The sequence below is a fragment of the Crocodylus porosus genome, unplaced genomic scaffold (genome assembly GCF_001723895.1).
Source record: "Crocodylus porosus isolate Cpor-Errol unplaced genomic scaffold, CroPor_comp1, whole genome shotgun sequence".
NCBI classification, from domain to species: Eukaryota; Metazoa; Chordata; order Crocodylia; family Crocodylidae; genus Crocodylus; species Crocodylus porosus.
In genome coordinates, this window is record NW_017728924.1 from 14,566,751 (window position 1) to 14,581,664 (window position 14,914).

Consider the following 14,914-nt stretch of genomic DNA (forward strand, 5'->3'; position numbering starts at 1 on the left):
GGGGAACCTCTGACAATTTTGAGGCACTCCAGAGATGGGATGGGTAGTGAGGCCACACATTTGCATTGAGCAATTGCATCAGGATTCAGATCAGTCCAAATGCATGTCTCTGTCCATGGCTTCAATGGATCAGAGACGAAAAGAAGAATAGGTGGGCAAAAGAACAGTAGCTGGGATGAAGCCACTATAAGAAGTGGAGAAGTCAGAAGAGGAGAAGCTTTTGTATATGTGATGGGAGGGAAGAGAGAGAAAAGAATGGGGTATAAGATTAATGGATTATTAGCCAATATTTTTTTACTTTGCCCATAGGAGAAAAATCAGCAAGATCCTGTACCGGGAGGGAAGTTCAGGAAACCCTTGCTGTTTGTGGGTTCGACATTTGCGGTTTGAAATATTTGCAAATGCCAAACCCGCATCTTAAATGCACTTAAAAGGAGCTCCTCGGAAACTCCGTGCTTGCCACTGCCGCACTCCCGCCAATAGTACCACCAGCACAGCCATGCCCACCCAGCTGCCAGGGGCACTGCGTTCATGAATGGAGACAAACGTATCCGCCGTGAATGGTGACAGTCTCCTGTAGATGGAGGAGGTGGGCACTCTGGCCATGTACAGAGTCACCACTCTCCTAGGAAAAGCCACGAGTGTACAGGTGTCCAGGATTCGTGTCCCAGAGCAAAAATGCCTGCTTCAAGAGAAAAATAACCCAGGGTTAAAATCACTCGCAGGAGAGTTTCTCCTAGTGAATGTCTATATACATCTCCTTCTGAAAGAAGTCACATTGTGGTCCTCCAGAAACCCAGGGTGCTTTACTCCCCACTTCCCTGCAGTGTGCCAAGCAGGAAACAGAACACACCCCCTTTATGATCCCTGCATTGTGTTGCAGGGAGACAGGATAATGCTGAGCAGTCTGAGTTAGCCAATCAGGGCTTCCCTGTACCATCTGTCTCCAGGCAGACAGAAGGAACCTGCAGAGATGAGATGCATGTGCAAGGACCCCCTGGCTGTGCAGTGTTAACACTGCAAGCTCTCTGCTCTTCAGGGGCTCAGCATTCAATTGTCTGTTCAGGAGATCCTGGGTAAGTTTCTTTATTCAGAATACAAACCTGGGACAATTCTCCCAGATCATTTGAACATGTAACATATCCCTGTGATCACACTTATCCTTTAAATTAATACCACAACAAACAATTCAGTTACTTCAAATGGACTTATACATGCAACTGGACAAGCCTGCATACAACCACCTTAACCCTGAACTTGCCTACAAAAGACATGCTATAAATCAATCTAGAAGTAGGACCCCTTTCACTAAAAAAATGAGGGAGAAGCAAATAGGTAAGCCTCTCTCAGTGTACCAAGCATCCATGTTGAAATTTATATATATAAAGTCAGATGAAGTAAAAAAAAAAATAATACAACCCTTACAGTTATGAATTACATTTGTAGTCTAACTAATCAAAAACAACGTAACAACAGTACTTAAAAGGAGAGCGTCTAACTGCTGGCAATACATCCCAATATATATTACAAATGATTACACATTTATAACTGTATTTTGCCATAACTACTTACATTTTCAAATTCAATTTTAATTTTCAAAATTTCCATAAATACAAATTCTGCTTTTTTGATGATAGCAAAGTTATATTTATTTAGGAAAGGTTATTTCATTCATAAAACGGTATGCCATCTGTCATCTTTAACATGCACTTGAAAATGACTCATCACTCAGAAGCAGCAAAAGACAGCTAAAATATTTAAGTAAAACTACTTAAATCATGTTTACAGATGTAGGTAGGCTGATCAACTTACTCTCAAAAACCAATCTGAGTCTCTGTGTTCTATCCACCTGTTCTGAGATCCTTTAAACCCCCATAGGTTTAAGAATTGAAAAACAATAGTTTTCTATCATTCAACAGCATATTTCACCTGTGAAATCTACTCTGAAATTACTTTACGATTTACTTTGCAAGAAAAAAAGGGGGGAGGATTTATTCTATTATACTCCATAAGAAAACTTTGACTTGTTAACTGTTCTGTCACAATACAGGCAACACAACTGGCTGGACTTGCAACACAATTGGTTCCTGAAAACCTCGTCTTAAGTCAAAATGTCGTAACAACCAATTTTCTCATACGAAACAATGTTATAAATGGGGAATTGGTTCTTGAACAAGGCCCTATACCTTATTTTCACCAAAAATACCCCAGAATTTTGTACTCGATCAATTATAGATGAGTAATATAGCTACATTAATGTATTTATATTGTAAATAGCAATCCTATTGATTTGGAAGGACTTTTTTGAGGTGACTTCGCTGGACTTTTTGAACTGTTCTTGGCTGAATTCTTCTCAGGAGTCTCGGCTGCAGGTTTTTCTGGAGTCGTGTCTGCTTTCTTAATGAAAGTGTTTAAGGAAGTTTGGACAGATGTTCTCCAGGGAGATGGGTGACACAGCCAACTTGTTCGCTGGCATGGTGTCACATTGGATCAAGCATTGTAAAAGTTGAAACTAACGTCAATGTTGAAACAGGGTGTCAATTTAGAAACTTTGTAAGTGCGAAATGTTGAATGTTGAGGACTACCTGTATTCTTTCACCCTTAGAGAGTGATGCTTCTTCTATTTTTCAATGGGTAAATATTATTAGAAGTATATTCTTATATAATAAAAAAATTGGTAGGGTGGGCTAGAACAGAGAAACAGTTCCTTGAATTGAGATGTCATCTTTCATAACTGAGTGAAGTGCAAGTTGATTGAACATAATTTCCCCACTGACTTGTCATGAATAAACAAACCATATCACTTTTCAAAGTGATGCTGCACCATATCCTGATTTCCTTGTGGATTATACTTACCCTCCTCTGATTTTATAGGAATAGCAGGGGCATTTGCAAGGTCCTCTGTATTTCCTTCTCCACCTCCACGAGACCTTGAATTCCAAACTTTAATCACTTCAACATCATTATCACTGCCACTGCCACTTGAGCTGCTCTCTTTCTTTGCTTTTTTCCCCTTGGATTTTTTTTTCCTAAAAACATGAACATTGTATGCTTATTATTTAAGAAGCTACCATTCAGAAAACATAAGCAATAGTAAAAATAAAAATGTTGCTTAATTGCATTGAACATTTACTTAGTCACTTTAAAAAGGAAATGAAACCTACTGATTTTGATCATGTACAATTTACATGAAACAAACAATTTACTTTGCATAATCATCAGAGCTTAAACTCATTGAAGTTTCATCAGAATCTGAAGCAATAAAGTCATCCAGACTATCTTCATCAAAATAGCCCTGGAAAACAAAATTAACATTCTTAGAACATCGATATCACTGGTATTAAATAACATCATCCAGACTGAAACCTTTTTTTAAACACTTAAGCACCTACTTATCCTTCATTTAAATAATAGCAAGGTCAGTGAAAGAGCAGCCTTCCAAACTGTTTTAATAATGGCAAAAGACTCAGAAACAAAAAAATGCTAGCCATGGGTAAACAAAGCTGGCAAAAATCAGTACATCCCACAGCAACAAAAATTTCCATTCGTTTGCCAAAACTCTTCCCAACACTTGGTAATGACTCATTCAGAAAGTTTACAAGGGAGGCACAAGTATGTATTTTGATATACCTAATTTACCTTATTTTCTTTGCTAATATAGTCCAGCTGCAAACACCAAGGGTGAGTCCAGATTCTACTTAACATCTGGAAGTCCTGAAATAGTTTAGTTCCAGCTTTGCCTCTTCCACCTTCACTGCTGCTACCTACACCTGACAATAAAGTTCAGATTTTAGAACAAAAGCTTGAATGAGTTTGCCACAATTTCCCCCCCCCTTTGAATAACCCATTAGTTCTCTGCAGTGTTCTCTCCAGGTGTACACCTTACATTTTAGCATCTCTTGTAAAAGTGGTCATATTACTTAGTTACAAGAATTATTTTTCCAGTTAAAATGGTCAAAATTAGATTTTCCCTTCCTTCTTGGTAATGAGAAACATCTTAAGACGACAATTATATCCAGGAGTGTACTCTCCAGTCAAAATGAGTTCACTAAAATCCTGTTAGAGGGCACTTATTCATAGTTAGGTTTTACAAATGAAATTGTTTTAAAAATGGTAAGATTTATATTTAGGTTTCAATGAGTTCAGTTGATTATTCTGATGCAACTGTTTCTTCATATGCTTTGTAACATTCGCAAGGCATTACTGTGTTAGTGTAGACCAGCCAGAAGGTAGATAGATAGATACTTAATATACTTCATTGTCTAAGTTGAAATGAGTGCAGAAAGTAAACAGAATTTGTGTATTTAAACTTTTCTTATTTATAGTTTAAACTGCTGGTAAAGAAATGCAATGATTTAGAGTCCTTAAAACTCTAAATTTTCCCAGCAGCTCATTTAAAACCTTTGTTAACAAGAGTACTAAGGACATTATCAAAGTAAAAGGTAAAAGTAAGTTAAATTAGGTGAGCCAAGCTGCTTTTTGCCATTTTATAAACATTTTACACGCTGGTTGTCTACATATACAGTAAATGCTTTGTTATCCGGCACCCAGGAGGGATGGGGGTGTCAGGTAACAAAATATGCTGGTTAACTGAGAAGCCCGAACAGGCGTCTTTGCCCGTTTGGGCCGCCGCTCCTCCCGCTGCATCGCCACCCCTCCCACGGGTCCTGAGGGACAGGGAAGCAGGCCCCGCACAGACTGCTATGCTCCGGGCTATGGGGACTTGGAGAAACCGTAAGTGCCACAGTGGGCACTTCCAGTTTCACTTTACCTTACAAACCAGCATGCTGGTTAATAGAACATGCCACCTTGTAAGGTGCTGGTTAACAGAGTTTTTATTGTAGTTATACATGTTCTTAGCTAGTAGTTATATACGTTCATAAAATACCAACTTTGGTGATACGGCTAGAAAAGTAGTTATGACAGTTTATTTAGATGCTTTGACCTGTTCTTACCACAGCAGAAAAGTCACATGCTTTAGAGTGTCATTAAGGTAACAATTCCTATAGCTCTTATATTTTCTATGTTGTTTCCTATATCCAGTTATTTTTTCTATATTTTTGAAGAACAGAAGCAGTTTTCCCTATCAGAAGAGAAAACTTCCTAAAACTATATTTTAGTATTCTCTTGAAGCATATCCAAAACAGAAGTTTTCTTTTTAAACTTTTACTTGTATTTGCAGCTAAAAAGCCTTCATAAGAAGGGCTTGCTTTCAGATATTTACTTCATACAAATCAAAAGTTACACTTATTTAGGTCAGAACTACTGAAACATAAAACTAATCATCCCGAGTCCTGATTTCTTAATGCAGAGCATAGCATTTAATTTAGAAATCAGTCACCTAGCTTAAAAGGTAGTGGCCTAGAGACAAAGTAACACTTGAAGACTGAAAGTCTAAACAGATTTGTGACAACTAACAGTCCTTGAGTGAGCTGGGGAGACGCACTCTTAAAAACCCACTAATAACTAAGAGCAAAGCTACATCCTTCAGGTCTGATTCAAAGACTATATAAGTCTATGGGAATGTTTTCTCTGATTTCAGCAGGAACTGGATGAGGCCATTAGAGGCAGTTTGCCTTCAATCTGCAGCCTAATAAATACAAAAAACACACAGCTGCACTTGTACCCATACCCACATCATGATATTAAGTGAAGTCTTCAGTGGCAGTATAAAATAAAAGCCCCAGGTCCTTTTCTGCAGAGCTGCTGCCCACCCCATCAGTCCCCAGCCTACACTGGTGCATAAGACTGTTCAGTCCTAAGCGCAGGACTTTGCACTTGTCCTTGTTGAACCTCATGAGACTCCTTTTGGCACAATCCTCCAGTTTGTTCAGGTCACTCTAAAATCAGGGGTGGGGCAAAATGCAACCCACCAGGCCATACCATCTGGCCCACAACTCTGCCCCCAAAATTTAGGAAATACATATTTATCTGCCCCTGGCTGCCTGTCATGCAGCCCTTGATGACTTGCCAAAACTCAGTAAGCGGCCCTCCACCTGAAATAACTGCCTGCCCCCGCTCTAAATCCTAGCCCTCCAGCATATCTATTACTCCCCCCAGCTTGGTGTCACCTGCAAACTTGCTGAGGGTGCACTCCATGCCATCTTCCAGGTAACTGATGAAGACATTAACTCACACAGGCCCCAGTACCAACCCCTGGGGCACCCCACTTGATACCGCCTGCCAACTAGACATCGAGCCATCGATTACTACCCTCTGAGCCCAATGCTCCAGCCAGTTTTCTGTTCTTCTTACAGTCCATTCATCCAGCCCATACTTCCTTAGCTTGCCTGCAAGAGTACTGTGGGACACGATACAGAAAGCTTTGCTAAAACCAAGGTATACCACATCCACTGGTCTCCCTGCACCCACAGAGCCAGTCATCTCATCATAGAAGGCAATCAGGTTGGTCAGAAACGATTAGCCCCTGATGAATCCATGCTGACTGTTCCTAATCACCTTCTCTTTCACATGCTTAAGAGTGGATTCCTTGAGGATCTGCTCCATGATTTTTCCAAGGGACTAAGGTGAAGGTGACTGGTCTGTAGTTCCATGGATTCTCCTTTTTCCCTTTCTTAAATATGGGCACTAGGTTTGCCTTTCTCCAGTCATCTGGGACCTCTCCTGATCGCCAGGAATTTTCAAAGATGTTGGCCAATGGCTCTGCAATTTCATCAGTCAACTCCCTCAGTACCCTTGGGTGCATCCCATCTGGCCCCGAGGACTTGTATATGTTCAGCTTTTCTAAACAGTCCCTAATCTGTTCTTTTGCTACTGTTGGCTGCTCACCTCCTCTTCAAACTGTGCTGCCCAGCGCAGTAGTCTGGGAGGTGACCTCGCCTGTGAAGACTGTGGCAAAGAAGGTATTGAGCACTTCAGCCTTTTCTGCATCCTCTGTCACAAAGCTGCCACTCCCATTCAGTAAGGGACCCACACTTTCCCTCATCCTCCTCTTGCTACCAACATACTTGTAGAAACCCTTCATGTCCCTTGCTAGCTGCAGCCCCAATTGTGCTTTGGCCTTCCTGACTTCATCCCTGCATGCCTGAGCAATGCTCTTATATTCCTCCCTACTTATTTGTCCAAGTTTCCACTTCTTAGAAGCTTCTTTTTTGTTACTCAGTTTACTGAAGAGTTCCCTGCTAAGCGAAGCTGGTTTTCTGCCATACTTGCTAGTCTTCCCGTGTATCAGGATGGTTAATTTCTGCACTCTCAGTAAGGCTTCTTTGAAGTACAGCCAGCTCTCCTGGACTCCTCTCCCACTCAGTCTGACTTCCCAGGGGATACAGCCCATGAGTTAAAATCTGCTTTTCTGAAGTCCAGGGTCCTTACTCTGCAGCTATCCATCCTTCCTTTCCTCAGGATCCTGAACTCTATCATCTCATGGTCACTGCTGTCCAAGTTACCATCTGCTACTACATTCCCCACCAATTCTTCCCTGTTTGAGCAGCAGATCAAGAGAAAGGCCCCTAGTCAGCTACTCTACCACTTGGATCAGGAAGTTGTCCCCAACACTCTCCAAAAACTTCCAGTTCTGACCTATTAGGCTATACTAAGATAGATTAAGGAGAACTCTCCATGAAGATTTTTGTTTTTAACCACACTGCTTTTGGAGGATATACAAAACAATTAATGGTCCAGAAACTGAACAACAACTTCTAAAGAAAACCATTGTGTGTGCAATGACTGAACCACATCACTTCTCCATAGTGTTCCTTGCTGTTTTGCTGCAGACATGCACCATAGGCCGTCATTTTGCTATTAGCTTCTGAAATACCCTTGTATATCTGGAATGCTGCAGAAACGAACACAATATAAAAGATATTTTCCTTCAGAGCATTTATGTAGATAAGAGTCACTACATAACAGATTATATTTTACAGGCCTGACTACAGGTAAGCTCGATGCAGAGTCAAAGTTGTATCTGTTGCGTTTTGGAGTACACTTCCAAAGCCTTCTTTTAAAAGCAGAACAGCGAGAATGCCTTTACTTTTTGGACTCAAATTTATTATAAATTAATTATGTATACCGGACTGTTTAGATCTGTATCTTATTAAAGACAATAGCCCAGAAAGTATTTTAAAAAGAAACCTTGGTTGGCAATTTATCTAAGTTTACTACACCACACTATAATCCAAGTAAATTAATACAACACCGCATATTTCATACCAAAATTTAACATCTGAGATAAATCACAATTTGATATAGGATACAAAAAGCCTTATCTGCCTTTTCTTGATAAACTTGAGAATGTTACTGAAACACTATAACCCCTACCCACCCAGCTGCCTACTACCCAGACCAGGAAATGTCAAATGAGACAACTGCACAAAATAAGCTAACACAAAGAATTAACAAGAATTGTCCCTAGGTAGCAAGGGCAAATAAGGCAAACTGCAAGCTTCTGAAAAACACCTTTGCTAGCACACCTCGATTCTGCATTTTACTCTTGTCAATCTTTCTGATTATTTCACTACACAGGAGACAAACAACTGGTCTAGAACAAAATAAATAACTCTCTCTTCAGAGCCCCTCTGAAATTATTTACGTAAGAGATAATAGCAATTAATCCATATAATGAAGTTAGTTGTTTTATTTCGGAGAAAGGAATGACAAGCCACACACAAGAAATATGACTATTAGTAATAAGCAATAAATATTTCATTATATGAAGCTAAGTATTTTGCAGAATCAAGTTTCAGAGCAAAAACAGATTCCCACGCAAACAGGAGGGACCATCTATAGAGTTGTTTATGAAAACAGAGCAAAAAAATTAGGTGAAAATTAATTATGTTATCCTACTGTGCCGTAGTTACTTACCTGTTAAGTGATCCAAGTAGAACTGATAGAGTTTACACTGAAGAGGCGTCATTCTAACTGCAAGAACATACTCATGTTTTGGTGGCAGGAACTTAGTTAATGCAGTGTAATCTTTTCTCTGTAATTTTACAAAAGGGATGTTGGTCAAAACAAACTCTACATTTTAAACCTTCTGACATATACAAACACTGTCTATTATCTAATGCATCTTGCTGGCTACTCAAGTGCACGCTACATGTATCACTTCAGCGTGCAAATTCCTTGGCATTTGTAGTGTCAGCTACAATTTCCATAATTGCTTCTAATCATTGCTTCTTTTCAATATGGTTACTCTTAGCGTGCAAATATGCGTAAGTGAAGCAATTAATGTCAAAGTTTATATTATGGGAGCACTGGTTCCGATGCTCCGTGAAGCTACTTTCAATTCTGAGGCGTGAGAATGCTTGCGTGTGCTTGCCCAGGCTCCTACCACTTCCTTCTCATTTTTTTGCTGCAAATTGCTGCTTCTCTCCATTTCCCTCTTCATCTTAATAGTATGCTGAGAGTTTCCAGGCTGACAAACTCCCCAGTTTGCTGTATGCTACTCCTTGTGTGGCAAGCTATAAGAAATTTGTTGACCTCCAAAATGGCTTAGATTTAGGACATCTAACCTTTTGATAATAACATTTTGGTGTAATAATTAAGATTTTCAGTGTTGTTGCCTTTTTTGTTTCTGACAGGAACAGGATAGAGTATATTTAAATACAACTGTCACACCCCCTTCTTGCTCTTAAGGGTATCCCTATGGCTTTCCATTTTTGATGTGCCAGGCCAGAAGATCCCAAACATTTCCAACATTTCCTTATTTAAAAATATCTTTATTTATATCTATCAAACTCTGCTTCATTTTTCATTATGACCATATGACTGATCTCACTCCATTCATAAGCACTTAACATCTGAGGCAAGTGCAACTGCTTAAACCTAAAAAAGTATACTGAGAAAAGTAAATATTTATGATGTTTAAATTAACAAACGGTTTATCCTCTTTGAATCAATCCTCAACCCCACATGAGTCTTCAAAATGAAAGCCAAGTCATCTACATCAAATGACCAGTTCTCTATGGACCATCAGTTTATTATAATTTTTCATACAGGTACATTTTAAATATGCATACAAAATAAGTTTAGAATATTTCAAAATAGATGCTATGACTAACATACAGATATTCTACCCTATTACATAAATCACCTGTCCCATAAATGAGGAAAACTACTGCATTCGCCAGCTTCTACATATCCTGTCTAAAATATACTGGCATCTCAGTAAGAACTGTAACTTTCGGTTTATAAAATTTTCTATTTATGTGCTATTTCTGAATCATTCACAACTAAACTAATTGGTGAAAAGTCTAGTTGGATCAAAAGTGATAGCTAGCCTAATGAAATATACAGATAACAATAATACAGTCCAATGCAGACCTTAAGCAATGTTGTCCAAATGAAACCGTGTTATTCAAGCCAAGTAATAAAGAAACTAAACATTATAGAAAAGTATTTACATACCTGAACACATCCAGCTAACATTTCATATAAAATATGTGCACGCTTTTTCATTACTCTTACATCAACAGGGGTAGAATCTGCGCACTGACCATTCTGGATTGGATTTATAAAACGATTTCGGAATTCCTTAATTGATCCAAGCAAGTTCTCCTTGATAAAGTTAACCATGCAGTGATCTGGGAGAAAAAGATCAACTCCAGTTTTTTTAAGTTGAAGTGAATAGTTTCCATGAAAGTGTTTATTCTCAATTTAACAAAAATAGGAGTCTATCTCCCTTCTAAAAATCCTTTTCTGTTAAACAAGATAAAAGTATCTTCAATGCATAGACCCAGAAAGTAATAGCTTTTCATTGCTACTTAATTTATTTCATTAGCTATACTCTGGTGCCACTAGGAGTACAGAATACTTTCAATTACAATCAAACCACACTTTTTTTTTTTTTTTTTTTGCAATGCAAACATTTGTCGAAGAAGCCATTTTCAACTACAAGCCAAAGAAACCACACTACTCACATTCTATAAGGTTATTCTGTAGTGGTGTTCCTGTAAGAATTATCCTTCTTCTGGATCGTATCGCATTCATAGCTTTAGAAACAGCAGAAGCTTCATTTTTTAATATATGCCCTTCATCACACACAACGAAGTCAGGGCCTAGAAGAAAAGAAGTTTAGTGATATTAGATAACTTGATTTTCTATAACCTGCAGGAATTTGATTAGAGAGAAGTAGTAAGCTGTATTAGTCTGAAGTCATGCAGAAGGCAGGAGAGGGTAGTACCTTAGAAAATTACTGGTTCAGAGATATACATGTATTCTTATTCTGAAGCCCTCTAAAACATATTATGTCTTTCTGTACCTATTAGTCTCTAAGGTGCTACCTTGCTCTTCTACCTGTAGCAATTTGGTTGTTTACTAGAGTGACTCTGTTCTAATAAACAGGCAACTATATAAATATTTTTATTAAATAATAAAGCCGCCTTTTATTTATTTATTTATTTTTTAAAAGAGTTTTCAGGACACAAAGCACAATCATTTATTTTCTGTATTACAGAGTTATGCAGAATGAATTTAATGGTAATATTAACCAAAGTTTTGCAGAATAATGTTATGTGCATATAGATATCTTTATAAGTGATCCTTGTTTTCCCAAAGTTCAGAAGTGCAAATTTTTAAAGTGAGGTTACACAGTGCCATCTACTGGTGACGGATAAGTCATAAGGAGAACCAAAGTACAATAGGAATGTTTCCTATGAAGACCAGAATGTAGTATGCTCCTTAATGATGAGTACAATGTAAAACCTGATCTAAGTTATTCCAGTGATAACTCAGAGCTGGCCAAAGGTAAAGACCAAACTTTAGGCAAGACCAAATAAGTTCAAGGGTCTGGTTCAAAGCTTTTGTTTTAAAACATAATTGATTTAAATGTCAGGCAATGTAACCCTTAATTTTTTTTTTTTTTTAAATGCAATGTCAAAACATCTCAACCACTTTAATACAAACAATCCCATATTCATACTAGCTGAATTAGGAGTGAGAAAAAGTTTCTATGGGCTTTCATGGCTCTTGCAAACTAATGCTTATTTCTTAAGATTATCTTTATACAATTTTATCACTGGCTCATGCTATGTTTGTTTTTTTCTATCCTGCATGTACAATGCATACATACTCCCGGTATGTTAACCAATAAGAAAATGCCAGGAATATATGAGGGAACATGCATAAAATTTAATACTATATTCCAGTCGCGGATTAAAGTTTATGGAAAATGTAACTAGTTAAAGTTAGCAACCTTTAAAATTAACTAGAGTTAAGTTAAAAGTTAAGTATATCCACTTTCAACTAGTTAAAAGGCAAGTTAAAAAGCAAGGAACTAGTTAAAAGTTAAGTTGATTCATAAGAAATGCGTGAAACACAGTGACTTGCCTCTTAGCATCATTTTTCATTTTCAAATGCAATGAGTGGGTTTCTTTTCCACAAGCCCACAGAAGCACACTAATTTACTTAGAACTCACCCTGCTTTACCTGAAAACAATGTTATACTTGTCATTCAGTTTTCAGAATAACAATTTACCAATACCTATGTAATGTTAGATCCTTCTCATCCTCTCCTTGTGAAGTACTTTGTAAAAGTTAATGCATCAAAGAGATACCAGAACAACAGAAAGGAGATATTCACAGCCAGGTGACAAATGAAAGCTGTTTCCACAGAAAACCTCTGCTGTTACATTTTTTATTGCTGAAAAGGTAACAAAGGGTATGAAATACATCTGAATGCCGCACTTCAAGAGGGATGTGGACAGCATGGAGAGGGTCCAGAGGAGGGCCACTCGCATGATCGGGGGCAGCAGGGCAGGCCCTATGAGGAGAGGTTACGGGACCTGAACCTGTTCAGCCTCCAGAAGAGAAGGCTGAGGGGGGATCTCCTGGCCTGTTATAAAGTAGTCAGGGGGGATTAGCAGGCATGGGGGGAATCACTATTCCCATGTGCACTGCCAGGAGTGACCAGGAATAACGGTCACAAGCTGGAAGAGGGCAGGTTCAGGCTAGATATCAGGAGGTGTTACTTGTCAGGGCGGCTAGGGTCTGGAACCAACTTCCAAGAGAAGTGGTTGCTGGCTCCTATCCTGGGGGGTTTTAAAAGGAGGTTGGATGAACATCTTGCTGAGGTCATTTGACCCCAGTATTATTTCCTGCCATGGTGGGGGGTCGCACTAGATGATCTACTCAGGTCCCTTCCAACCCTAGAAACTATGAAACTATGAATTAGACATAATGAAAGTGTCTGAAAATCAAAATTAGACTGAATGAGAAAAATCAGTTTAAATGAGAACGAGAATGTTCAGCTGCACAGCAGAAACTGTTTAAACATGCTTACTGAACTTCAGCAAAAGCTGCATTTCAAAATTGACATCTGACAATTTTCTTCATGTGTCTCGCAAAACTAAGCCCCCATTACTGAACAATTGCTCTACATGGGCAGATAAGGGAATGCTTGTTCCCTCTCCTGCAGCCCTGTTGACTTCTGCAAATGCACAGAAAATGCCACATGAAGTAAGGAACTCTGGGGCTTGTAGTTCTTAAGAGACCATATCTCATAGATATGGCACACTACTCTGTCTCTCAAACAAGAAGTCCTAGAGTTTCAACGAAGAAATATCATTCCATGCAAGTCCTACAGTGGCTGCGTCAGGAAAACCTCTGGGAAAGTCGGATTTCAATTTTTTTTTTACCTTTTAACTTATACTTTTAAACAGTTAAAGTTAACTTTTTTTTTTTTAAACTAGTTAAAGTTAAAAGTTGACAGCTGAAAAATGTAACTAGTTAAAGTTAAGAGTTAGCCATTCCTTTAACTTTTTAACTAGTTAGTTAATTCCCATGACTGCTATATTCTGATGTGATGAGTCGATGGATCAGACTTCTGAAGTCCTGCATAATGTGTTTGCCCTCTGTGCTTTTCATGTACACATCGTTGTATTCTCCACCACTGTGACACAGACCTGTCCTTTTGACACTGGCATGACATTTTATAGCCTGTTTTACTACATTCCCTAAGAATGTTGAGTGTCAGCTACTTTGGATAGATCCCTCCAGACAGGCATCCAGCCTGTACCCACAGCCGCAGAGCTGCTAATTTGTTAATCTGTAAAACTGCTCAATGAATATGTTGTGCCAGTTCAGCCTGAGTGGGTGAAGTGTTGTTTTATTTTTTTTATGGGCAGATAGCATTGGTGTACTGGCATTAACAGCTGACATCACTAGTGCAGTAAAAAATAAACAAATTGTTCAATATTTGCAAGATCTTCAGTAGGAATAAAAGATGGAGTGTACCTTAGATTTAAGAGCAAACCTATGATATCAAATATATTCTATGAGTAAGGCACATTTTAAAAATCCCTTCCTGAAAAAAAACGCATCACATCAGAACCCACTGACACACAGAACTGCGGAAACTCTTGTCATTTTTCTTGACTGATGAATAGTAGCTTGTAATTTACTTTAATAAATCAAAAATTCTTTCCAGTGTCAAATGCATGGAGAAAAAAGGTTCCCAATATTAGTTATTATTGCTGCAATGCCAACAACTGCTACATTCGTATCAAGAGTCTGCAACACACCATAATTAAGTCTTTGTCTAAGCCATAGCTTGCGTGGCTCCGATTTATCACCGTAAATGAAAATGAATGGCAAAAACTTGATATCCCCAACTTGTCTGCAAGATCCCAGGCCACAGCATGGTTGGATAGCACCTTTAAAGCCATCTGATTTACAAACATGATATCTGGTCTTAACATATTTGTAATCACGACAGATAACCCTGTTTGACAGGCATTCTCAGTTATACTGATGTGTGGGCATTAGATATTGCTAACTGCTGCTCTGCCAACAAAGATGCTAGCATCAGCAACTCTATGCAGAAATCAATTTATTTGTCAATACTTTATATGACTACTCACTGTCTGATGTTTGGTGATGTCTTACTGACATGGGTCTGGTCATGGGTGTTCAAGAAAGATTACTTTTTGTCAGTCTTTTCTAACTGATTTTTTTGGGG

The 14,914-nt window shown here is 38.6% G+C and overlaps 1 protein-coding gene across 3 annotated transcripts in view; it reads right to left on the bottom strand.

The window, feature by feature from the left end:
- ATRX (ATRX, chromatin remodeler) overlaps positions 1 to 14,914 on the bottom strand; it is a 146,510-nt gene that overhangs the window by 36,539 nt on the left and 95,057 nt on the right. For all 3 annotated transcript variants that reach the window (XM_019540375.1, XM_019540377.1, XM_019540376.1), the window contains 6 exons: positions 10,878 to 11,015; positions 10,366 to 10,541; positions 8,821 to 8,938; positions 3,640 to 3,770; positions 3,207 to 3,295; positions 2,857 to 3,029 (listed from right to left, as the gene is read on the bottom strand). In XM_019540375.1, coding sequence (XP_019395920.1) covers positions 2,857 to 3,029; positions 3,207 to 3,295; positions 3,640 to 3,770; positions 8,821 to 8,938; positions 10,366 to 10,541; positions 10,878 to 11,015 — 825 coding nt within the window. The remainder of the gene's footprint in view (positions 1 to 2,856; positions 3,030 to 3,206; positions 3,296 to 3,639; positions 3,771 to 8,820; positions 8,939 to 10,365; positions 10,542 to 10,877; positions 11,016 to 14,914) is intronic.